Here is a 27,508-nt window from a genome sequence, read left to right on the forward strand (position 1 = left end):
AATCTGTGCGTGGCCTCCAAGATGCATGTCGCACAGGTGCGTGCGAACAAAGACTTCCACTGGGCATACGTGGCGCAGCGCGCTAAAGAGTCGGGCTTCTGTCTCTGAGGTCACGTGTGACGCGGGTTGATTCTGCCCAGCAGCGGCGAAATTTTAAAGGATTTTTTTTTCATTGAAGGGCGACGTCAGCGAGGTTAGGCGCATGTTTTTGGACTAGACTACATTCGGAAACGGCCCACAGATTTAGGCTGTATTATGTTCGGGATCGGCCCATTTGATCAGACTGCACTGTATACCGGATTGGCTCATATTTTTGTTTAGATAGATAGCCGGACAGAAAACTAGTCTGACAATTGCAATATCGCTACTCGCCTTAATTAAAATGAGTATTTGTTTCATTGCCTTAGAAAGGGCACAGCGGAGAGGGAGCCAAGACCAACCTTGTTCTGACCAAAGGTATTTGACAATGTATCCACTGAGTGTAACTTGATTTTTTTAGTTTGAAAAAAGTTTGGCACAAGGCTAAAATGATTAATTTTATCTTACACATTATCACACATTATAAAAAGGTAGTATTTGCCAAGAAAAAGTAGGCGTACATAGCAAAATTAGTTATAGATGTGTTGAAAAAGTAAAACATGAGGGCATGAAATCTCATTCTAGTTTCAGTTATGTACGCTGATGAAGTACCCAGTGAACTAAGCCAGCTCTCGTCAGGCTACATTCTAGTTCATTCATAATTAATCTCTTACGATCTGGTGCCCAGACAAGTCTTATTTTATGAGAGCAGACATTAAAGAATGGAATGTGCGCACAATGCGAGACCACCATTTGCAATTAGTAAACACAGTGATAAATAATCTTCCAATATGACAAGTGGTGCGACTTAAGAACTTGGTTTTCATGGGGCCAATATCACTGCCAGGAATTCAGCCAGAAATACTGGTACGGAGAGAAAACATTCTAGGTAAGAATTACCAATCAAGAGAGGACAATCAAGATATAGACTGTTTTTCTTGGTATTTTCAGGCATCTATCACAATGAATTGTCTTGACTTCTATTCATGTCGATGGTTATAGCTCAATGGACGTACAATTTTCATTGCCGACTTCTGGATTGCCCTGCAGCTCAAGCATCTAGTCTGGTCCTACTTTGTTCCGGTAACTGTCTTCTACCCACTCAGGTGCACTGGCTGCCGATTTCACTTACCTCTTGTTCTACGTGTCCACTCCGGTGCTTACCCAAAGGCACATGCCAAGTTTAGCATGCAAAATGTCCGAAGTTGTCGATTAGCACACATACCCAAGTGGCAATTACCCAGCGACCCAAGTTGTTTACACGGCAAGACAGCAGCAACGAGCGTCCGTAAAGTGGGGAGAAGAGGAAAAGAGTACTTCCCTTCAAAAAGATGGCCATTTACTGTTTACTCTTGAAAAAGTATTGATGAACAAAACACTGGTTGACAGTATACCCCTCAAATAACCTCACCGTATTTTATCACACGGCTTTTGTCGAGGCTTTTTGTAACTAGCACGTCAATTATTTTTCTAGCACACCTGTCACACAAACTGCAATCTTATGCAGACGATACTAACGTTTTCTCTAATTTGTAACAGTTATCATTTGAAAGCAAATAGTAGGAATTGGCTACGGAGCATAACTTATGGCAATAAACTTCAACTGATTCTTTTGAAAATAAAGTACAATATAATGACCACTCTAGAGCCGTAGGTGTAAAATTGAAAACGAATTATTACGCGTGAAATTACAAAAATTCTTTCGGTGTAATATTTGGTGCCTGGCTACGCTGGTGTGCTCAGGCGGCTTGTCAAATGAATGCCTGTCTAAATCAGTCGGTGTCAAATTAAAACAAAAAAACATTTGTGTCACTGTGTGCGCTTAGAACGCTACAACATTCCAGTCTCGTAAAATACCGACTTCAGTGCATTCACTTCGTGTGGTTATGCTGAGAAGGTAATTTTTGTAATTAAGGCAATTCAGGCAACGTTATTTACCAGGATGGGAATGAGAATACCTTATTTTATAAAAAGATCGTATTTTGCCAAGAAGAATATTTGACTTTAAGAGAGAGAGAAACGAAGAGGGAAAGATAGCGAGGTTAACCAAGGTAATTTTTGTAATTAAGACAATTCAGGCAACCTGATTTAGCAGGATGGGAATGAGAATTACCATATTTTATAAAAAAGGATCGTATTTTGCCGTGAATAATATTTGACTTTAAGATATCTTTATTGGTATACAACAAATTCGCTCTGACCTGGACAGCAAACTTGTGAAGCATATTGCCTAGGTTAGAAGATATTTTGAATGTATTACTCCAAGAAGTACAACTAAATCTCACACCACGCACAGAGGGGTCCACTGTTAAAGGGAACACCGGAGCGCGTGGCGTCTGCTCGGCGCCACCACCGGCCGGTGGCTGCACCAAGTTTCGCGCAGGCTCAGCGAGTTTTGCGCAGGCGCAGTGACCACTGTGGGCGGTGCTCTTTTTTCGTCTGCTACCGTCTGCTGCCGCGCTTCGGATAGTAGAGAAGAGAGCCGATCACGCCTTTTTAATGTTGGCCGGTGAGTGCATGGTCATACACTGATAACCTGCCATTGCAAAGTTGAAGGAAAATTAGACGAGGCAAAGCATTAACAAGCAGGTATTTTTGCCGATTCAGCTTGCAAGACTAACATGATAATTTTTTACGGATGTCTCTTTGTGGCAACGCTACATTATAGAATACTTCTCCGTGTGTAGTGCCCATCTCATTGGCACTACTGCATATTCGAGTCACTGTAGTGCGTAAGCTACACAAAGGATCCACAAGCGCCTTCAACAAACATAATTTATAAAGAGCTATCACACGAGTTATCGTTGAATCATGGGAATCGACGTGCACAGTAAACATTTTTTGAGGCGGGAAAATCTTCATGAAACGAGAAGGTGAACAAAAGACGGCACGGTCATTGCTGCTGATGTTAAGGGCATTTATCTGATTATACATCAATCCAGCCACTTTGCTACCAGCTGGAAGGAGAGTGGCTGCGTTCAAACATGAATTACACGAGCTGCTTGCTTCGCGACGATCCGAAGCACGGCAGCTGACCGTAGCAGACGACGAAAGAGCACCGGCCACAGCGCTCACTGCGCCTGCTCGACACTCGTTGCGGCCGCCGACCGGAAGTGGCGCCGAGCAGACGCCACGCGCTCCGGTGTTCCCTTTAACAATGCATCCTTCTGTACATCTACGTTACAGAACGTATGCCACAGTAGTGTTTAATTTTCTGTTTGCACATTTTACTAGATATACATTAAACTACATGTTTAAAACGTTATTGAAATTTTACTAGTACCAGTGTCATGCAGGAAAGTATTCATGGTTATGCAAGCATTCATGCAGACAAGCGTTATGGTTATGCGGGTGGCTACTATTCCCATTGTTCCTGCCAGTGTCGTGTCTCGCCTACCCCCTTTCTACGCCGGAAATGTAATGATTTTGTTCTGAACAATGCTACGTGCGTAAAGAGCACCACGATGTATCAAGCAATCTTGCTTGTGCTTAATGCTGGAGCTCCTGGATATTTTTATATTCCGAAATAAAACCTAATTTGAACCACTGAGCAGCGCGGTAGCGAGAGCTTGCCCAGCGTCAAGATTTGTAATATAATCGCGCGATGAACCTTACTTCAAGTTTCTCAAGGGTCACGTGGTTTCGGACGACTTCTGCCAGTGCCTGGCCCTGCCGTGCAATAAGGAAGGATCCTTGTACACAGAGGACCTTCACAGTCCGGTTGCGAGCCAGGCCATCCAGGAACACGCTAGCCTCTGTGTCATCAGCCTGCAACATTCAGTTGAGAGCTTTCTAACCAAGAGCTAGACATTGTCTCGCATACATGAAACGCACATTTTTAAGCGTGCATCCCATTGAAAACTGTCATTCGTTCCGACTGTAGTTAACTTCGGACAAAGGAAAAGCGCCGGTCAGCCAGGCGCATTGGCAGTTCTTTCTACGGGGCTGGTTCGCTCTGCCCGCAGGGTTGGACTACCGCGACGCGTCTCATCTTTCCTGGTTTCCAATACGTTGTGCGTAAACACCTTTGCAGCTGTGGGAAGTGCGGGGCACGACGCCACCGATTCTGGAACTCTGAAGCCGAACTCTTCAACCACTTCGGACCGCGGCCGACAGGAAACGATGCCGATGCGCCTGTCTGAACGGCGCTTCTTGGTTGGACAGTGGAATTACCCTTAGACCACTGATGCCTATTTACTCGCTCTTTAATTATGGGTTTCTCGACGCCTTTGACCCACTGATGAGGGCAGTAACCCTATACATATAGGAGACATGCACAAGGCCGACAACACACTGCCACAGTCAGTCGACGCTGATTTTTGGCCACCAATGTGAGAGAGAGATGGACATGGGCCAGCTATCAGCTGCCACATCGCGTTCTTGTACTTTTTAGCTGTATTCTCTAGTGGCCCTTCGCTGAAATTTTACATACAGAAGTATGTGGGTGCTCTGCAATACATGCATAGTGTACGGTTCCAGTCGTAAGATGCACAAGTGCACAGAATCCAATATCACGATCAACTCGGCCGTGTTTGGTAGTGCCGACCGTTTTCCTGTATCTCACCCTAGTGTTTCCCACATTTAAGTGCAGCAGGATTAATTCAACTCACTCTAGATATCGGAAGGAATGTGTACAGCGCACAAATTGCTAGTTATCTATTTAGCTAGTTAGCTATCTATAACACTCATGAACTACAGGGCTGATGTGATGATCGAGGTGCGTCGCTCACGTACATCCATATTGGTGACCGCCTGCACGTTCCTTGAGCATGCAAGAGCCAAATGCCGGACAACAGTGGCTGCGACAAGTTAGCAGGATCGCACAGCTTAATCTTCCAGTGTTGAGTAGGCTACACTACAACAGCGCAAGATGACCGCACGGAATTGTTGCACCAACAAACATATCGCAGTATGCAGCGCAGCTTCTTAGTTTGCCTCCTTTTTCGAATTGCTCGCTCTAAATGAATTCTGAATGACGCAAGACTCGAAACCTTTTTTTGGAGCCCCTGTGGTGGACGCGTAACAGTCGCCGCTTTCGTCAACGTCGTGCTCGTTGCACAAGCACGGGAGCATGCCAATGTATTCCGCCTATCCCTAAGCGGCGAATCAAGCTTGCGTTTACAGGGCCATGTTATTCGGATGACACTTTATGTGTATGCCAGAATATCACAGCACACCTAATGTATTTGTAGAAGAGCGCCGCGTGGACCAAAAACATTCTGCACATGCTCTGTGGTCGCCTGCAATTCTATCCTTCACGATGGATGGGGGAAACCAAGGATGGCGGGAAGCGCACAGGCTTTTTTTTTATTCACAAATGTTCCAGTTTTCTTACAGAAAACCAGAAGGGTCAGGACTAAAAGCGCTAGCATGCGCCTGACTGAGGCCCTGACCCCTGTACAATCTGCGCTCCAGCGACGAAATCAGGACAGCATAAGAATAAACGAAAAGAGACAAAGGAGGGGGGGGGGACAAGAAATTCATAGGCAAGTTTGAGAAAACAATTACACACTGCAAGCCACGAAAAGCAAGCACGACGATGTGCAACCACAAAAAAAAAAGAAAAGAAAACAGCAGGCGCCACACAGTTTGGGTGAGTAATAAAACGCGTAATGAAGCATATGTGTAGCACTGCTATTTCAGTTCTTGACGTCACGCGTTCGGGAACAAATATAGGAAACACGAGACAAAAACCGACATAGTTCTTTACTATCTCTTACATATTAAAGCACTACAGTATTCATTGGGCTCAAATTGGCATGAATAAACACTTATAACGTAAAACACACATAATTCACATGAAAACCGCACAACACACCAACGAGCTGTGTTCGGTAACATATATTTCTTTTATATAATTTTATTGAAGACGATTGCTTTATTAAGTCTAACGTTTCCTTGTTTTCATTTAGGAGCTTAGGAATTTTATACCTCAAGCTTTGCATCCCATAATTAGTTCTAATCTTAGGTAGTTTATAGTTAATCACACGACAGTTGCGGTCTGTGGTCGTTTGAAAGGTAGCGGAAATTGAAAAGGCTCAAAATAGTATACATGGGCCCGAATTGACAGCTCGGAAGTGTCCTTAAGTACTGGTGAGCCGACAGACCTATTATATGGTCTATTATATAATATCAAGATCGCCTGGACTTTTCTCTAACGAAGACTTTAGCTCGAAGAGTATTTTTTTTTTGTGAACACATGCCCTGGTTTGATGACTCGATCTCTAAAAACGGCATATCTGTCGGAAAATCACAGTATGTACATGAAGTTGAGCTTTGCTAGAAAAGCAGTGCCCAGTGAACTCTTGTTTATTGTTCACCATGACGGTTCACAGCAAGACATGCATTAGGTGGCGCACAGTTCCGCTGTATATATTGCGAAGATTACCTTGCGGCCGGTTTATCGCTTGTGCTGTTAATTGGTTATATAATTGGAACACGGGTTATGCCGCCCTGAAGCGTCAATTATATATATTTTTTTGTGGACTTCCACCTTACGCGAGCGCTGTGTTCATGTTGTCCATGTGCTACCCTCGCTTGACGAGTTTTCACCGAACGGCCTTGAACTGGTTGGCGAACACGCTCTAGTAGTCTGCGAAATACTCACCTTGATATTAATTAACTTGAGCGTATCGAGAGCAGTAGCTTGCTCCACGTAGCCACCTAGAATGCGCGCGACATCCGCACCGAAGTGAATGTTGGAAAGGTGCAGGATGCTGAGGTTCGTCAGGGATGCCACCGCTTCAGCCCAAGTGGTCCTCTCTATAAAATTCATCTGTGGTGACAAAAGAGTAAGGAGAAGTGGAAGCCGACAGAATGAGCACTAGCGACTCTGGCAGAGTAGCTACGAAAGCGCATTGAATGCCGTACCATACCATTTCCTACCATGCTCTAGCGTGCTCACTCCATTTAATTCGTCTGTGTAAACACGAACCTATAAAAGGCGAAACATATTGGTATCACCTGTGTAAATAGAATCAACAGTGAGTCTTACTTTGGCGATATATTCGAACACCTACACTCTTCGGCGATATATCACGAACGCTCAATAAAGCAGCTGATTATTAACTGTATTGTAGCTACAAATTTATTTTGTCTAGCTCCGCACACCTTGGAAATATCTGTCTCGAATATCTGCATCGATTTTTAGCGGAGTGAGTATAGAGATAAAGGCTCTTTGACAGGAAATACGTGCTCAACGCCGGGAGATGCAATACCGTTAACGATGGCCAGTTCAGACGAACGGACGTCTCAAATCCAGAATGGCTTCCGATTTCAGTGTTATATTTATTTACAATCCCTCAAAGGCCTCAGTGAATGGGTTTTATATGAGGGGTGGGCTATTACATTGGGTTAATTGTTATTGAGTTGATTGATCATTCGTTGAGTCGATGACTGCAGTGGAGCACATCAGGGGGAAGAACAGTCCAATATGCTAAAGCCATGGTCTTCACCGCCATTCCATCGATGTCATGTCATCAAGTTCATTCTGTTTGTAATATTATTCTCATCGTCGTCTCGTAATCGTCATTTCCGTGTATTATTGTTCTCAGACCAACACTGTCCTCGCACTCAAATGGAAGCATGACGTCAGCGTGTTTGTCTAGCCGCCATCTCGGTTGCCTCGGGCTTGCCCGAAGGTATTGCGTAAAGAGCCACGCCACTCATTATCGCCTGCAAATTTCGTCACGTTTTCGATATTTCGCAGTTTTGTGCGCATTCACTGGCTAAAACCAGCCACTATTCATTGTACTGCGCGTAATTGCAGGGCCAGCGCTTTGCCAATCTTGAAACAGATATGATTTTATCTGGTTGGGCCTTGAAGTCTTTCATGAAAACATACATGGTCAGGGCCTGTCGGTTAAAAAGTTAAAAGAATTCCTATATGGTAACTTCAGCTGGTCACACCAAACATCTACCTCGGAGTAGCAAGTCTGGTAGCAGCTCCCAATCCGAGATAGAGGCAGAACACCGAGGCGAACACGTTTGGAGCGACGAAATCGGATCCGTGGGCAACTTCATCAATTGTGCGACTGCAGAATTACTGCATCACCGACGCGAAAAAAATGGTGACTTCAACTTTTACCGCTCAACAAACGGAGCTGGCGGGTGTCACGTAATCGGGGCTCGGTGGGATTTTGTAGCATTGCTTACTTTCTTGTCGGAGTGGCTCCTATCGGCACCGATCGCAAGGTTGAAACTAGCCGAACACAGGTTCTCGTGTCAGCTCTAGAGAGCTCGATAAGGGCCAGCTGAAGATACCATTAATTACTTCTTCTATTACCACCTCCAGCCACCTTCATGATTTAGCTGTTATAGAAATTGCTAGCAAATAGCCAAATTATTACCCAGTTTTTAGGGAATTTCAAACACACTTGCTGTAAAATCCTATATACAGGCGATAAGAGGAGCATTGGCACAGTGTTGGTCCACAGAAATACTCCGGCTATATTTTTACGTCGATTAGAGTTTGGTCCGTTTGTCTTTGCTGTATGAAAACATTGATGTCACAGCAGAACAAATATAAAACTACGTCACGAATACCGCTGTGGAGCATATTTCAAGCTGCACATTTATGTCATGTTTTAGAGAAACACACAAAAAACTGCAGCAGCTAGTCTGGTCACGCTGGTGAATCAACCAACGAAATATCTAGGGGTTTAAGTTTTAACAGTAAAATAGGCGAAGGCGGGACACCTACTTTCTGCATATTCGAAGTCCTTGCGGGAACCCTGTAGCTGTTGAAGAATATTATCGGTGGTCAGGTGAGTTGGTTCTCGAATAGATGAAAATAGCGCTAGCAGATGGGACGAAAGTGTCATCGCGTCTGTGTGCCACTGTTTCACCCCGCCAGCACAGCGCTCTTTTCTTTTTATCCTTCTAGATGTTGTGCGTACACAGGAAGAAATGCGTATCCCTGAAATTTCACAAATGCTATCTCCGCACTGAAGCACAGACAGGCCCAGATAAAATCACCAGCGTTGTCCATACCGTTTTATTGTGTCCAGAGGCGAGAATGTCGTGTTCTCACCTCTGGACGAATTTTAACGAATTTCCGTTAACGCGCTTAATGCTTGTTTCTTCCTGTCGTTTAAATTATTCTGAATCATGCTAGTTAATTTTGAACCGGTGTTGATCAATTCTGCACTTGTTTCGATCCTGTTTTGAGAACTTGTTTGTGAGCGTGATCACAACAGATCACGCGCGATGGACGCCGCCGACAGCCCGGGCCCCTAATATGCTTCGGACTTAAAAAGCACTTCGTGGCTTCGGCGAGCACTCACCTGGCGGAGTCCATCGATGGAGTAGGGCTTGAACTCGAGGCACTTGATACCCCCGGCGCCAGTCATTAGGCCGTGCCACATAATGTACCTTTCGAGCGTGGTCACAGAAATGTCCAGGAAAATGCAAGTCAGGCACCTGCACCATAAAGATGATTGTCACACCCGACGAAATGTACCAAAAAGGGATGGAACTGCGGCGGCAAATGCTTAGCAGAGCTAAGCGTGCCCTATTCGCGTTTTTTTTTCATGGCGTGGGTGTGTTTGCGCTTACTCTGAAGTGTGTTCTAACTCGGACCTCACCAAGTTGATTTTTATTTCCTTAACTGATAATTGACCGCTTTCTTTCGTTCTTTACCCCTTCCCCCGTACAGGGCGACAGGCCAAAGGCCTTCGTTCCGATTACATGCTTTGTTGAAACCCGAAAAGACGCAGATGGGACACACACACGAGCACTCACAACCGAAGGGTTTTTTGAAAAAGAACATACAGTCGTCATCAATACGAAAAGGAAAACCTAATTTAAAAAACAAATACCCGTGAGAGCTAAACAGACATGCCTTCCATAAAGGTGTTCAGTGGTACTAAAATTTAGACTGGAAATATTTTTATGCTTCAGGTTCCTAGATTTGACCCCATGCATCACGAGTTGTTCTAAAATAATTATCTGTTCCATGTATTATTTATGTGTGATCATATATGCAATTGCAACGCAAGACTAAGGATAAAAGGCATGCATGACGGACCACGCGACAAAACAAGATAATGCAAAAATAAGAAAACGTAATGATGATACCAAACAGGAACTTTCATATCAGGAAGGGTGACAGCACGTGTGAACCAAATAATGAATTTTTTGAGCGTCCCTTATTCTTTTAATCTGAGAAGGTTCGCCGAATTTGTGGATTGACTCCCCTGTATAGAAAAAAAGCCCGTGTGACAGTGTGAAGTCAGATGCGATACAATTGATCTTTTCAATGTGTGATTATGTTTCTGTATTGTAACATTGACGCACCGGCGGCTAACAATAGCTAAAAAAGTGGCATGAAACAGAAAACTCATCCATTCGATTGTAGAACGAAGCTACAACGGATCACCAATCACCAAACAACCAATCAAATCGCCAAATACATGAAGTTTTTTGTTTTATTAAGTGTAGAGGTCGCCTCAGTTCGGCCCCTTTTGTTGGGCTGCCATCGGGCATCAGGCCAGATTCAGGCGAGGTCGAAGCAGTCAAATCTATGGAAGCTCCAACGGACGTCGCCGGCGTTAGAAGATTGCTCGGAATGGTGAATCATCTTGCCAGATTCTTGCCACACATCTCGGACGTCACAGCGCCCATCAGAGCCTTACTGAACAAGTCTGCGAGTTGGGTGTGGCAGCATGAGCAAAAGGCAGCATTCGAGAAAATCAAGGAACTCTTGACGTAAGACAGGTGCAAGGCCAAGTACCACCCGTCGTACGCCACTACGGTGTCTGCAGACGCAAGCTCATTCGGACTCTGCGCAGTTTTGGTACAGACGCAACCCTCTGGAGAGCGCCACCCAGTGACGATCGCTTAGAGGTCAATGACCGAGACCGAGCAGCGTTAGAGCCAGACCGAAAAAAAAGCTTTGGCAACGACGTGGACTATCCAAAGCTTCGACGCGTTCATCCGTGGCATCACCTTCCACGAACGAGACTGACCACCGGCCACTCGTTTCACTTCTGGGCAAGATGGAACGGGACATGTTGCCGCCTCGTATTCAGAGACTACGGCTGAAGACCATGCGATACCAGTTCCGTGTGCTGCACGTGCCAGGAAAGCTGCTAGCCACGGCCGATACTTTGTCGCGCATCAACCACAAGGCAACTACTCCCCTAGACACTATCGAACTTTTCGCAGCACAGGTACTCGGCTGCACGTCGGAAGTCTTGCCACTCAGCCCTAAAGACGTGCGAGAGGCTCAAGAGTCTGATGGCGAGTGCAAGGCCTTCGCCTCCTACTGCCACCATGGTGGGCCACAAAAGTTCAAGATACCACTGCACCTCTGAAGGTACAGACGAGCTCTCTGTCTGCGACGATGTTCTGCTGAAAGGAGCCCGGATAGTCATCCCATCGTCCCTTCGGCCGGCTGTCTTGACGCTGCTGCACGAAGGTCACCAGGGCATCAACAAGACCAAAGCCCTAGCTCGGGAGCCCTCGCTCGGCAGTCCGGTATCCCGGCAGACATCGCCTCTCTTGTCACCAACTGCGAACAGTGCGCTTCCACCCGCGTGAACGTTGCAGAGCCCCTGGTATCCGTGGCCCTACCTGGACGTCCCTTGAAGTTCCTCAGAATGAACTTGTTTCACCTCAACGGCCAGACGTTCATCCTGGTGGTGGACTATTGCTGCAGGTTTCCTGAGGTGGTGACCCTGAGGAGCCCGACAGCTCAGGCAGTCATCGACGCTCTCAAAACCATCTTTGCTCGCCATGAAATCCCGCAAGAAGTCGGGTCAGACAACGGCCTTACCGCTCTCGTCGCAAGAGTTCGCGGCGTTTGCAGCGTCGTACGGCTTTAACCATGTGACCAGCAGTCCACACTACGCTCAATCGTATGAAGAGGCGGAGAGGATGGTGCGTAGAATCAAGGACCTGGTCCGCACGTCAGAGGATCCTCATCTGGCTCTGCTCAGCTATAGGGATACTCCAGGAGTCGACGGCTTTAGTGCAGCCCAGCTGTTGATGGGAAGTCAACTCAGAACCAGAGTCTCAAAGCAAGACTCCCAGCTATGCCCCGACTAGCTGCCAAGGAAAGATGTCGTCGCCAAGGATGCGGCTTACAAACGGAAGCAGGCCGACAACTACAATAGGCATCATGGAGCTCGAGACCTACCGCCACTCCAAGCAGGTAAGCGTGTCTGGGTGCGACCTGATCAAGTACAGGCCACGGTCCTCAGTCCGGGGCAAAGACCAAGAAGCTATGCGGTTGAAACGGAGCGAGGTGGCACCCTACAGCGCAACCGGCGTCATCTAGTGCCTTTTGGGCCTACTGCCTCCGGAAAGGAACCACCACCACCGCAGCAAGTTCCCCGTCAGGAACCTCAGCCTGCCAACGTCGCCGAAGCAACGGTCCCCCTCGGACAGTCTGTGCAACAGTCCCCTGCTGTTAGGGACCACCGTGATGGTGCGATACGAACACGTTACGGCCAGACGTGTTCCGCGGTACCGTTTGAACTTGTGAAACTTTTGACTCGTTTGGCTTCCCTAGTCCCTCCCGTCTGACCAAGGCTTCAAGGGGGGGGGGGGGGGAGATGTAGAGCTCGCCACAGTTCGGCCCCATTTGTTAGGCTGCCACCAGAGTGTGGCGCCCCCTATAACTTGTGTGTACCTGTATATGTTCAGGCCCAATAAAGAGAGGGTTACCCTTTTTGTCTGAGCAAGCGGCGTATATGTGTCGGTTCGTCTCAGCGTGCCCGTGCCCCCGCGGCACTAACCACGCGACAAATTGAATAAGAGAAGCATGCGTCAGTCAGGCTTCAGTTTACTTAGTGGACAAAAGGTGCCATAATATGCTAAGCTTGTGCACTCCCCCAAGAGTATGCCAGAGTTCTTGTTTATTTACCGTTATTTCCTTGTTCTTTAAGGTTACTCATCATGGGTTCCTTTTATGTTTACAGTTTGTGTCACAAACACACACGCACGTTCTTTTTTAAGGAAATGTTCAGTTGTGGATCAGCGCTCATCCTAAGTCTCTTCACTATACAGCATAGTACTATCGACCAAAAAAATTTACGGACCAAGGGATTGACAAAAACCTGAATATCTCCGTAGTCTGAAAACGCAGCCTGGTAATCCCATTTTCAGCCTCTACAGGTATATGCGAACAACAATGTGATGTACGGTTTTACTGGCTACTTTTAGAGGCTGCTCAGATATTTAGCGTTTTCTGAGATCCCGTTGTCCGTTAACTATTTGTTAAATAGTACGTTTCCTCGTCCAACTGACCCAATTGTTGATCCTGCTACGCTCTTTTGGTCATCCGCCCAGCCTTTACTATTTCGTTTTTTTTTTGTTACTCCATGTGCTGACCCTAACACAAAGGTATTATTAGGCGTAATTTTTTTCAACATGAATTTGCCTAAACTATCATTACGACTTCAAAAGGCTTTGTTACTTTTGAGGATCCTGACTTTCTTCAACACATTGCGTTTTAAGTGCCACAAGAGCACTCCCTCTTGTTCAACCAGTCACAGCCCCGCTGGAACGCGAACACTGGTGTGGACAAGTTTAAGAGAAAGCTGTAGCTCCGCCCCAATTCATGTAATACATGTAAAACGCAGAAACGCTTTTCTGAGGTCACCACTGGACGCATTTTAAAGAAATGTGCTGCAGTTGAGAGAGAAAGGTCAGTTATAGTGTCCATTGAAAGCAGCATTTTGATTTAGGACCAGAATGTTTGAAAAGAAGTTTTTAAAATTGGTGCGCTTGAAAAAAAGTAGAAGCACGAAGCTTACAAATTGGTAGCCCTGCACCAAGAACAGATATAGTTCCGCAAACTGCACACGTAAGAGCATCCAAAGCGGACAAATTTTATGTCAATTAATATTTACGTGAATTTGTTACACAGCTTAGAACGGTTTTGCAAAAGTTCTCACATATTAGAGGTTTATTTAAGAACTATGTCTATCTAAATTGTGTCCGCTTGAGATGTACTATTAGGTGCAATTTAGAGAATTGTAATATCATTTTTCATTGCTGAGTTGCAGAGTTATAAACTTGATAGGCTCGTTTTCTGAAAATCAGCGATGCTTGCCAATTTTTATTAAACTGTTGGCGATCTAAATCAAAAATGCCGCCTCCAACAGTCCCAAAACTTTAACTTTTCTTTAAATGCAACAAACCTTATCAAATTTGGTGAACTTGTTGCCGAGAAAAAAAAAGTTTCTCTTTTCCATGTATTTAGATAGGAGTCCCCGATCTAAGCTTCGTCTTAAGATAACGCTGCTTGGGAGAGTGATCTTTACCACTACGTATTCGCCAGCTGAAGATGCAATTAGCGAGTGTACAGGTCCGGATGAAAGTCGTTGGAACACGAGATCTGCGGTCGAACTGCATCGCAGTGCCCTTCATCACCAGTGCGGCGCGCTACAAATTACATCACGCATGTGCTCAGGCCAGCGCTCATAGCCGGTTCACACCTCTCGATCTGTCTTTACCCGTCGGTGGGAGCAGTCGTTTGCAGCCTCTGCGGCCGAACACTCTCTAACGGGTTGACGCTGATAGCATAGCTGTTCCTGTAGTTCTCATGACGATAGACGCGGCCCCTTGAGAGAGGCAGTGTAGTTATGCTGTCTGCTACGCAACGCCAGCCATTGTTCAGCTGGAGAGCTAGGGAGCTACGCTTCATACACAGGTAAGCAAAGCTTCAGGTGTGTGAAAATTAGCTATAAGCGCCGGCCTTCGCGCATGTCTGATCGAATGTTTAGCTTCTCTCCGAGTCTTCTAGAGGGCAGTGGAGTCAAATTCGGCCTCGTGTCCCAGTATATAGTGCAAAAGGGAGTAAAGTTGCGCAAAGGTCCGCCATTTTGTTCCGAAGCAGTTAAAGCCACTCGTCGCGGGTGCCGGAGCCAAGCTTAGCCCTGTGGCAGAAGCTTATAGACGCTGCTCCGTTCTTTTTATCACGTTATTTTTTGAAGACATAAACTAGCTTGAACCATTAGGTTCGTGGTGTGCATGAAATTCATGTGTCAATCATGTCCTGATATGCCAGTCTATCGTTGATACCTGTGATGTCTTGCATGCCACGTCTGCGTGATCGTCATTCATATTACGACATGCCATGTCCGCATGCATTTATATAATTGATGTCATGTCGTGCATGTTATGGAAACGGCAGGATGGCGATGATTGTTGGCACTTAAGGAAACAAATTGTCAGCGTCGCGTCAGCGATGTTGGCTTCTCCGCAGCGCGGCTTCGACATTTGAAATCATGTAGACCACGTGATGGTGTTCGGCAAGTAGCGGCACGAGCGGTGCAGGGAAGCAACAGGCGCAACTCTGCCCCCTTTCGAAGCGTATATAGGGACACTAGTTCGTCCGAAGTTCTCATTTTCGAATTGCTTTATTTTTTCGCCATCCGCATACTATAATACCAAAACATTACGTACAACGCGTGTATCTACAGGGGCGCGACTCGCGCATCACTAGGTCTACCGGCATGCGCTTCAATTGGTTGTTGTGACTCGATACGGTCCTTACGAATGAATCATAATGACAAGACATCACATAGACGATGTCAATAGCATGAGGTGCCCCAAAATACAGCTTACCTGTGTTGACGCAACAACAGATGGATGAGCAGGGAGGCACAAAGCATGTCGCGGAGTTCCGGCTTGTTCTCAGGCCACTCGTACCCCTGGAGCGTAAGTTCGCCCCACTTGTGCTCACGCAGTTCGATGCAGCCCCGGGAGAAAACCCGGTTCCAAAGTTCCAGCTCGGACATGATCCAACAGGGCTTCTTGCCGGGCTCCCACGTACAGGAACGCTCGAAGCCGACATTGCTGTTACTGCTTCCACTGCCAGCGACTACTGCATCGACGCTCACAGCACTAGCACGGGTAGCTGGAAGTGCAGCACCAGTGGTGATCAAAACTTGGGACAACATACTATGTGACGACATATGCAGTTCCACCTAATATTATCCGCATATATGATTTAAAAGTATGTAGTAGTTCTAGGACGACGGGAACAAAAATAGATATTGTCAACTATTGTATAGAGCAAAGTACTTGTTTTAGTATTCCACATAAGTTTTAGTTAGTGAAGATTACCTAACATAACTCTTAACACCCAACCTTGAAAGGAGAAATTTGTAGGATGCTCCAGGAACATTATTTAAGCAACTTGCAAATTACTGTTCGTTGCGTAAACATTTTTGCCGACATAATAAAGCCCGCAAAATATGAAAAAAAGTTGGTTCATCCCTCTTGCAAAGCAATTGCTCCTAAGATGAAAGTGAAGCGTGTATTGTAACAAAAAAAAAATCAGCGCTTCAAGACGGGACACAAGGGAAGAACCACACACACTGCGCTGTGTGTGTGCATTCTAAGAAGCGCTGGTAACTTTATTGCACATCCATAAGTACAAGTGCATAAATGTGCGTAGTATTTTATTTATTATTTCGCTCGAAGGACGAAGCAGTGGCAGCGATAGCAAGCACGTAAGGCCTATACGCTGCTGCGCAGTGACTGCGCCACGGAGGCTACCAAGTGTCATGGCTACATCCGACGCGACGGTGAGCGCGTATGTGGCGAAACTATGGTTAAAACTCCGGCGGCATCGAGGGCGTGCACACACAGACTTAGGGTGTGATCCCAATTCAAGGAACCATGCTTAGGGCTCCCAATGTCAGCTTTGCCGGCAGACGTCAGAGAGCCTCTCCTTGCCCAAGCGGAGGGACATGTGCACTGGTACCGTTAGGCCAACCTAACAGTCCACTGGCGCCGTGAGGCGCTCGCGATCACGCTTTTGTAAACGTGCTCATCGTTCCATTATTGTTTCGCGATGGCTCGACGGTTGGGTAGCCAAGGAGCACGGTACTCTTGCTTGGTGAACTGCCATAACAATGCGAGACATACTGGGTCTACAGCCACCTGCCAAGTTCTACAGTTTCCTCGGTTATTGGTATGAAAAGGAGCACAGGCAGGCACGGATAACCGCCTTCCGCAGAATCAAGTAAGTTGCAATGTCAAACAAAGCTTGGCATTTTCCTGACCGCTTGCTATTGTTCGTGGCAGCGTCGTTGGTTCGCTCTTTAGCTCAGTCATGACAGTCTGCTTGTGACGACGAGAATATCGCTGCAGCTTTAGTTCGATGTGCGTTGAGTGACGCAGTGAGCACCGGTTGATTTCTGCGTGCTACGCACATTGTGTTTTCTCGCGTTTGCTCGTGCGCGCGGGATGCTTATGCATGCGTCCAGATTGCCCATATGTCTGCTGTAGGAAGTTGCAAGCAGTTGCGTGCTTTAAATGTGTATTATTAGGTAGCCCATTTGGCAAAAGAATGCGCACCATACAGTGTGAAATCTTGACTGCACTAGCAGTGTTGCGAGTGGAGGGCAGCAGTGGTTTCTATCACTTTAGCTTTGGATCGTTCTTTAATACCGGTGCCATGGGGGAACTTTCGACCACGATGAAGCCCGGTGCGGATAATGTTTTTTTTTATCGCGGTCAAGAATGGTTGCTGCGGCAGAGTGCAGCAATACGAATCGAGTTTGTTGAGCGCACTGCGAGTGTCGGTGCAGACGACAGCCTACATTCGCGATCGACTAGATCCGGATCATAAATTCGGGTAGAAAATGCGCGTGTAGAAGCACTCTATATGGATTGGACTCGATCGCGATAAAACATGCCTGTATGCCGGCGGTATAAATTCACCATGTGTTTCGGGACGTCAGGAACGTCACTATAGTTGGGCCGCGTGAAGTACTTGCGGGACGGCTTTTCACGCGTGTTTCTTCATGCTTTTTAGTCTGTCAAATCCAATGTCTCTGATTTTAACCTGCAGTGATAACATAGAGTGGCACTCGCTGTATCTGCATGAAACAAAACTGCCACTGATACCGGCGCCCAGCTAATCACATGAGCCCCATTGTCACTTTAATATTGGGCCCCAGTTGTACGGGAGAGTCGCCTCGATTGACTAGCAAAATGAAAAAAAAAATTGAAAAAAAAAAACGCTTTGTGATGCGAACGCGAACAAACGCAACTTCACTCTGCCAAACACAGCAGTGGTGCACGCTTGTCTCCGATATTTTTTGCACTACATTCCTGTAAATATGTAGAATTTCACGGGCAGGTGTCGGCCCTTCGTGTTTCTGAGGCTGTTGCACGTGGCGCGCACGAAACGGCAGGCCTGGGTAAACAAATATACGGCAGACGCAATCTCGCAGGCCGTACTCCCACACAAAATAAGCTACGCAATCCGGCGTACTACGCAGGTGTCCAGGCTGCAGGCCATATTTTCTATATTATTACTCAGTGACCAGAGCAAATGCTACCAAAATTTCTGCATTGCAACAAATATGCGCCATGAAGAGTGCAATTCGTTTAATAAAGCGAACCTTTCTAAGCGTTCTATGCCAACTCTTCTTATGATTAGGCATGGCCAAAACGCCAAAGTATCGTCATTTCAAGGATTTGCGTGATGATTGCCTGATGCCAGCATATTTTACTTTCCTTAGGATTAGGTATGGCCAAAGCGGCAAAGTATCGTCATTTCAAGGATTTGCGTGATGATTGCCTGACGCCAGTATATTTTACTTTCCTTGTGATTAGGTATGGCCAAAACGGCAAAGTATCGTCATTTCGAGGATTTGCGCGATGATTGCTTGACGCCAAAAATATTTACGGTGACTCCTGCCAAGAAAACACACCGTTAAAATAAGCACGTGACAAGCCCGCTTTTGCGCTACGATGACAGTCAACATAAACGCGCCGCGTAAGCACGAACAGCGCATTTAACCGTATGTGCTGCTGCGTAAACCGAGGCTAGGTAGTTTGATTATCGTTATTATGAACAGCTGCAAGTGCACTATTCAAAACCTTTGCACCCTTTGGGGCTTATCTTGTCCCACAACAATAATCGCCAGCTGGCTTGCTTACGTTTAGTTTCTTGAAAACTATGCGCTCGCTACTTTCCCGTCAAGAATGCTGTGTGACGCTGTTGACGCGCATGTCGTTCGTAGCCTGCAAATACCAGGCGAACAGCATTAAATGGAAGAAAGGCTAGCAAGAGAGATGACGATTGCTGTCGTGGGACATGATAAGCCCCAAAGCGTGCAAACCTTTTTATGAGTATATCAGATCACTTTTCACCGAAGATTAATATGCAGAAGACAAAGATAATGTTCAATAGTCTGGCAAGGGAACAAGAATTCAGGATCGCCAGTCAGCCTCTGGAGCCTGTAAAGGAGTACCTTTATCTAGGTCAATTACTCACAGGGGACCCTGATCACGAGAAAGAAATTTACAGAAGAATAAAATTGGGTTGGAGTCCATACGGTCGGCATTGCCAAATCCTGACCGGGACCTTGCCACTGTCGTTGAAAAGAAATGTGTACAATCATTGCATTCTACCGGTGCTAGCATATGGGGCAGAAACGTAGAGGTTAACAGAGAAGCTCGAGAACAAGTTAAGGACCGCACAAAGAGCCATGGAATGAAAAATGTTAGGTCTAACGTTGAGAGACAGGAAGAGAGTGTGTGGATCAGGGAGCAAAAGGGGATAGCCGATATTCTAGTTGACATTAAGAGAAAGAAATGGAGCTGGGCCGGCCATTTAATGCGTAGGATGGATAACCGGTGGACCATTAGAGTTACAGAATGGATACCAAGAGATGGGAAGTGCAGTCGAGGACGGCAGAAAACTAGGTGGGGTGATGAAGTTAGGAAATTTGCAGGCGCAAGTTGGACAGGGGTAACTAACAGGGCACAGGATAATTGCTAGCGCAAGACAGGGGTAACTGGAGATCACAGGGAGAGGCCTTCGTCCTGTAGTGGACATAAATATAGGCTGATGATCAGATCATTAACGAAAATCGCACGGCCAGCTTCTGAGCCAGTTGTGAAGGATTAATCATTTAGGATCATACTATTTCGTACTTCCCGTTTCTTCGAGAAATATTGGTAAACTACGTGCGACTATTTAACAGTACATTCTGTAAGGTAAGATATCTGTAAGTGTTCGTATGCTTCTGTTTCTAATCACCGTTTCCAGGAGAGGCCGGTACCGGCAATTACGAAGGCGTGGCGTCATGTCAGCTAATGACCAAGGGAGGACATTGGAAAGTAAGAATTCTTTCAAATTACAGCAGGCAACTGGATGCAGTAACTGGGCAGCCATAGCTGGCAGTTCAGTACTATTTAAGGCGTTACCCTAGGGAATTACGAAGAGCGAATGCTCACGTTATCGCTGCGTTTAGCCACATGCACTCCTCAATATTGATATTCTTTTTCTCCACAGAAAGACTTATTTTCGGTGCGAACAGACGCAACTGAATGTGTTTATCTCAAGGGCCACAATTACCGATGAATTCAATACCAACATAAATCTGCTTGCGTGGCAGTTAAGAGCTACCGATTGCAGCAACAAGCAGTGACACCTGTCACTGTCCTTGAATAAAGACTGCTTGTCACCTTAATCGTGCGAAATTAACACATACGCCGGATGACGCCAGGCCGAGAACAGGGGACGTATTCGGCGACGTATTGGCGACAGCATCGCCTCGGTGACAGTAGCACCGTCAGGCACGCGCTCATTTGCTGGTTGAACAAAATAGGATGAGTTGATTGGCTGGGTGAGCCCTACGTCACGCATAGGCGGTAGTAATGCCGAGGCGGTCGTCGCACAATACGTCGCCAGCTGCGACAATAAATTCGTGTGACTGTAGATAAATGCGGCTAGTTTTAGGCTTCGCATGTGCACCTTTCTTATCGGACTTGCCGCCGCGTCTTTTGGATGGACAGGGGAAAGTCGGCAACCTCGAGGATGCGGAGACAGAAGGCGTCGGGTCTCTGCCATCCAAAGAACGGCGGAATTCCTTGAAGATAGCGGTGACATCGTTAACGCTCGGCTCGGGTGATTGTGCACAGGCTCTGAAGCAGGGCCATGTAGTCCGGAGTCAGGACACTGACGCCGGCGTCCCTCTTAGATGAAGCCATGCCTGCCGCGTGAATGAAAAGAACGGCATCGGGACCGGGTCAGCAGGCGGAAAATCAACAGGCGGGCTATGAGAACACGTCAACGCCACAAACATTAGAGAGTTTTAGATTAGGGGGACGCAAGCGTAGGGGCCCCCTAGCGCTTGCGGCCACGCTATTGCGCACGCGCAGACCGGTCTGCGCGTGCGCAGTACCGCGGCTCCGAGCGCTAGCGGGCCCCTACGCTTGCATCCCCCTAATCTAAAACTCTCTATTGTTTTCTCGCTAAACGCTCGTAGCCTTTGCGCTTTTTGGCTAAACGATGGCGTCACGTTGTGCAAGAGCCAGCTTTCCACACACACACACACACATTGACAAACACATCCCTCACACCGGTCTGTGTAAACGAAGTTTTCAAAGCTCTGGAGAAGAATGCATTGAAACCGGACCACCTTTAGTCAAGCTCCACAGATGGCCAGAGCGATCAGATAATCAGGGCTGTCAAGTGTGCGTAAATGGTGCAGATGTGTAGTCCGAATGGAGTGCGCTCGCAGGAAGTCGCTAGCGATCAGAAGCAGAAATAAAATTTCAGAAAAGAGGCCAAGAAAACTTCGCTTTAAAGTGTAGATAACGATATCAATCAATCGATCAGTGTTTGTTTCTCCCAATGTATGTATACTATCAAGGCTATCAACGATGAACAACGAAATATAATCTCTTATAGCCTGATGCTTGCTGTGACTTGTGCGGGTGGGACAAAGAAACAAAACAAAACGCTGATTTCTGCGATCTTGAAGAATCACAGCCGAATTTTCAAAATAATAAATTCAGGTGTTTTATGCGCCGAAACGCCGGTATGATTAGGCGGCACGCCAGGTTGGGGAGACTCTGGATTCATTTTGGCCACCTGAGGTTCTTTACCTTGCACCAAATACACGGGAAAGTGAATTTTTGCATTCGGCCCCAATCGAAATGCGGCTACCACAGCCTGGATTCGCTCCCGAGCCGTCAGGGTTAGCACAACGCCAAAGGGCATTATGCTTCCGTGGCAGGCAACCCTATTTGCGGAGAACGTGTTTTTTTCGAGCTCTTGCGCTGAGGACTTAAATTGCCCTGCTATTAAGTCACACACTTTAAAACAATACTCTCTTATGACTGAAGCTATGATGGTACCTTAGCCAAATAATTTATACACGCATGGAAGACGACGACGAAGTGTGTCTTGTGTGGAATGCTGCTTTTCTGTCTCTGCGAATATGAAGGTATACTTTATGGGAGACGCCGCTCCCATAACCTCGGCGATGAATGTGGAGTCACCTGGAGGGGTGCCGCGTCCTTTCACGTCAACAGCGGCTGCTCCATGTGGTCTAGTCACCCGAGTGACACTGGCAGTGAGGACAGTGATCTACTCAGTGGCAACTGATCAAGCATATTCTCTGTGACTCACCCCGTTTCAATGGGGTAAGAAACGTGCTCGCGACTACGCTCGAAAAACTGGTCGATCGCCCTTGCACAGAGGAAAAAGTTCCACGACTCTGGTCCATACGGATTTCGGCGCTCAAGGCCGTAAGGGCTCTGCTGAAATTCTTAAGGGCTTGTGAATCGTGCTTCCCACTTTGAACGTTGTAGAGCGTAGCATTGCGTCATTGTGGGATTTTTTTCTCACTTCATTTAAATTTTTTTTGTTCTATCACCTTTTATTGCCGTTAACCCTTTCCTCAGCACAGGGAAGCCAGCTGGTGTTTACACTGGCTAGCCACATTGTCTTTCCTTTTCTTTCTGTATCTCTTTGTTATACACGCACATAAGCCATAGTGGCATATTCAACGCAGTTTAAACTTTGCATGTACGTAACCTGTAGCGTGATACTTGTTTTGACCAAATATAAAGAAGGTGCTTGAATCACCGACGACAACGCGTGTGCCTCGTGAAACGCACGAAAATAAGGAAAAAGCGAATCTTAATATTTCTAAAGCTCTAATTTGACCAAGAGAGCTAGAATTTTCTACAAATATACCCTTAAAAACTGCTTTTACATAGCCGTTAATTCGCCTAGGCACATCAAGGTTTGCCTGCACATAACACTAAAATGCCCCTACTTCCTTTCAATATAAAATCACAGATTTCATCGTTTTATGACGCCCTGAAAACTCATGCTTTCGAGCGTTTTTAATCGCAATAACTGCGTTCTTTGGTTATATGCCATCACACATTATGCCTCACTCGCGCAGCGAGCCAACGGCATGCCTATACTGCACAAGTCACAGCGATCCGCGTTATGTGGTACGCAACAGTCATGTGACACCATTGACGTCCCGACTTTCTTTCTTTCTTTCAGCACACGCTGTTACATAATTTGACTCGAAAGCAGTAAGCCAAAGCCGTCATGTGCCGATCAGCCGACTACGTGACTACCGTTCGTTCTGTGGCTACCGCAATGAATCGAACCGATTCGAGCGGTTCCCGCGCGTTCCCGCTGGTTTCGTAAACTTAGCGGCTGGCAGCATCCCGAGTTCCTAAGCGCATTCTTTCAGCTAGCGTGGAAGTACCGGTTCGGACAGAAGTAATCGAAGCACGATAGGTGTGGCCGAACTGCATCAGTCGAGCTGCTGCATGGCCCCGGGGTGGGTCTTGTGTGATCGCTGGCCTGTGTGGATGAGTAGCGGAACTGCAGAAACAAGATTCAGATTCACTCCCTTGCCACGCGCCGCCTGCCCTCAAAATGGCTCGCGCCGATCACGTGGTTTGTTGCTGGCCATAAACTGGCACTTCCAAGTGCCGACGGCATACGCTGCATTACGTGATGCGGGCACGCGAATGCCGTGTTCATTGTTTTGTTGGTGAGCTTACTCGACCATTGGCTGCAACTCCCACTGTTTAGACCTCCCCGTCTACATGCCAGGTGGCTGCGCGTGCTGCTGCAGTAACTTAACTGAAACCCAGACATTGTTAACCTTTTTCTTTTGCATCGCGGGAGGGAAATATTACGGGATACACCGTGCCTTGTAGTTCCCATGAATTCTGCAAAATTAACTTCGTTGCCATCTCGAAGCACCCAAACGTGACAGGTAAACTTTTTCTGTGGTTTGTTACCTGGTCAGCTATAATTATCCTGGAGTATAGGTGATGTTTGCGCAACGCACTTTTAATGGGCAAAATTGCCGTGGTGCGCACGCTCGAAAAGGCACGCTTCAATTAGCATCTACTTGGGAATGCAGCTGAGCGTCGTTTTCATGCGCGCTAAAGGCTCATTCACACTCGGCCCACACGACATCAATTTTGGTCTGTCGACTGTTGGCGACAACAGCTTACAGGAAGGAAAGCGCTGCATCCTGTGGTTTAAAGGAAGGAATACGCTTTCGCCAACAGTCGGCCGACCAAAATCGGTTTCGTGTCAGCCCAGTGTGAATGAGGCTTAAAGAATCACAAAAGAAGGGCTACGCCAAAGTGGTACACTGTACACTATTCATGGGGCAAGAAGCGAATTTCGCGTGCCCTGACGGGCGTGAAGGCTTACCTTTGCTGTTTAGCAATTCCTAGTCGGGCTGTGACGTGGTTCTTCAAGACGTATGTCGTTTAGGCCCGCGCTGTCAATAGAGACTGAGAACGCATTGCCACTGTCGTGAATCCTGCTTGTTGGCGGTGGCGAAAAGTGCCCGATCGGGCGCTGATGGCGTCATTTCAGACGTCATTGCTTCTTTTGCTTCGAGCCACAACACCATATCTATAGGTGATACCCACCTACGCATGCGCAGTGGACGGCACTCTATTGTAATCAATTTCATTGTTGACTACTGCATCAAACCCGACGTAAGAACTGAGGATGTGTCTGCTCTCCAAGGGCTGCCGATTGGCGTACAGCCATGGGACATTATTGCACCATTGTCCCTGTGTGATATGAAGCCAGCACGCAGGCGAATGACACCCGTCGCGCTGGCTTAGTGGCCACTGACGCTGTGGTGCTGAGCTCGATCATGATCGCGTTTCGCACAAAGTACACGCTCGTGTACTAACACCTAGTTGCATGTTCATGAACCTAATGTGGTGAAAATCAATACTAAGTCTCCCACTGAGGAGTCACTCACATTTATGTCGGGGTTCTCGAAAATAAAACCCCCAATATTTATTTCATTTAGGTTATCACCACGATTTGATTATGCGGCATGCCGTGGTTGGGGACTACGGAGAAAATTTAAGCAACTGGGGATATTTAACGTGCCCCTGGTGGACGGGACACGGGCGCTATTTGCATTTCGCCCTTATGGAAGTGCGGCCGCAGCGGCCGGGATTTGACCCAGTGACCTCGTGTTTAGCAGCGCAACACCAAAACCGCTAAGCCACCGCGGCGGGTTCACACAATCAGCAAGTAATTTAGGCTGTTCACAAGATTAGGTGCAAGCAATCCGCAACTCCCCATATAGGTGTGCGTTTTATTGGCGGTGAGCTTCAAGACAAGTGGTTAGGAAAAGAAAAGTCCTTTTAAAGATGTGAAGATACACATTAATAAGACTTTAACAACAAATTCTATCTATATTCTATCTAAATTCTATCTAAATTCTATCTATATGAAGCTACTGCTCTGCTTGACAAAGAAGCGAGCTAGAGATACGCACTATCGCTTCGTATGAATGCGAAATTGGCTCATAGTAGTAAGGAAGTTCGAAGGCGCCCCTATACGATTCATATAGACCGCAAAGACGCCTTATAGAAACTAGCTGACCATTTCTGAAAAGTTAAGATACTTTTGCGGACTGGCCAGAAAGAAAACAAGCGTGGGCATTTGAACGTTCGCGTCACGTTGTATTTGAAGTGCTGCATGTCAGCATTCCAAGTAGAACATCGGCACACATTGTAGATGTACCTTGAGTGGGCGTTATTGCACTTGGATGCCATTGTCTTAATATACACCAACCTGAATGAGTGCGAATTTTCGTGATTTTAATTGTCGGGATTAATGCGTTTTCGCGTTGCAGGGCCAGTAAGAAGGGTGGTGGCAACACCATAGCCGCTAAGCCACCGCGGCGGGTTATTTAATTAAAGTAATGAGAGAAGCTGAGAGCGAGACTATGTTTGGATGATTGATTGTATGTAGTTTGTACAGCGTTCTCCGCAGAGCAGTATTGATTTCGTTGTTGTCGAACACTAAAGCAATAAATGGCCGAGGTAATGTTGTAACAGTGTAAAATGTGCAAGAACTTGAGCAATACGTGCATGCTGGATGGAATATTCGAATGGTCGTTGTCATCCTCCGAATCCAACCGGACAAGTTCCGGTGGCACTCTGTGTCAAAGTAAGAGATGTCTTGCACCAACCAAATGTAGCGAGCTTCTTTTTAGAACAGTCAGAGGGGACGAAGCAAACGCTAAGAAGGACTTCTGGTAACGCGGCCAGAGCCTGCGCCACAGCTACGAATGGCAGCTGGTGAATTTGTAATAAGTATCAACTTAAAATTTAATTTCCAGAATTACAACAGTTGCGACATATTTCCCAAACTGTAAAACGAAATACGTGGGCGTTCCGCTTACTTTTCGGCTTCACCGCGTGAAAGAGCATTTTAGTAAAAAAGTAAGTGGACCAACAATGCATTTTTATGGCTAGTTTAATGGCGCGTATCTCCAAACTGTTTTCATCCTGGAAACCATTCCATGGGGATACGCCTTGCAAAGCAGCTTGACGGGGCCCCGGACCCCGTCAAGCTGCTTCAAGGCAGCTTTTTGTCCCGGGCCTTTTTCTCTTGGAGAAATAAAATGAATCTTGAATCTTGAAACTCACCGGCTACAATTTTAGCCCTTAAAATCTCAGGATAGGCCCACAAAAGAGGATAGAAGCTTACCGCACACGAAAAGTGGGAGTAACTCATCAAGGAAGACACTTCAAAGAAAGTCTTCAAAGATTGCGAGTGCTTTTCTTTAGCTAGCGATTAAAAATGAAGTTATGGGACGCATTTATCCCGGAAATTCGCTGTGTGTCCCCAGTCGTACTAGGCGCGCGTAAGCAGGCTGTTCCTACCTCATCCTGAACTACTTTCGTCTGTAAATAACTGTATTGCTGAGCAAAAGCAATGGTATTTAGTCTCCTAACAAGTGTATTATGCCTGTTGAAAGCTGCATGTAGCTGCTTAGCTTCTACCTGAAGCCTATATCCTCGCTCTCTGGAGGGGGGGCTTTGTACTGTGCAATGTGATATATTTATTGGTCCCCATGTGCCACCTCTTGGTGATAACTTTTCATATTTTTCTTGCAATGTAAATAGGGTTATAGAAAAAGATTCGGAAGGCCTATAATAAAACTGTTCGGTGACGTAGTTGATTACCTTTTGATGATTCACAATGAGACTGTTGAGCAGGAAAGAAGATAGTTAAACTGTTTATACAAAGAGGACGACGGCTGAGTTTCATTCATGAAGTTCCGCATGATAATGCTATACAGCTTCTTGATTTGGCACTGCCTATTCATGTAAATCATTTATGATGGACATTCTCTCC

At 46.5% G+C, this 27,508-nt stretch overlaps 1 protein-coding gene across 1 annotated transcript in view; it reads right to left on the bottom strand.

Moving 5' to 3' along the window:
• The window catches only part of LOC119431675 (uncharacterized), a 49,416-nt gene extending 24,711 nt beyond the window's left edge, over window positions 1-24,705 (bottom strand). Inside the window, exons 1-6 of the mRNA XM_049657749.1 lie at window positions 24,542-24,705; window positions 20,810-21,047; window positions 15,655-15,946; window positions 9,363-9,498; window positions 6,686-6,853; window positions 3,694-3,846 (exon numbers count right to left, since the gene is read on the bottom strand). Of these exons, the coding sequence (XP_049513706.1) occupies window positions 3,694-3,846; window positions 6,686-6,853; window positions 9,363-9,498; window positions 15,655-15,827 (630 nt within the window). The 5' untranslated portion in view covers window positions 15,828-15,946; window positions 20,810-21,047; window positions 24,542-24,705. The remainder of the gene's footprint in view (window positions 1-3,693; window positions 3,847-6,685; window positions 6,854-9,362; window positions 9,499-15,654; window positions 15,947-20,809; window positions 21,048-24,541) is intronic.
• Between the last annotated feature and the right edge of the window lie 2,803 nt (window positions 24,706-27,508).

This window comes from Dermacentor silvarum, chromosome 10 (genome assembly GCF_013339745.2).
Source record: "Dermacentor silvarum isolate Dsil-2018 chromosome 10, BIME_Dsil_1.4, whole genome shotgun sequence".
Lineage (NCBI taxonomy): Eukaryota > Metazoa > Arthropoda > Arachnida > Ixodida > Ixodidae > Dermacentor > Dermacentor silvarum.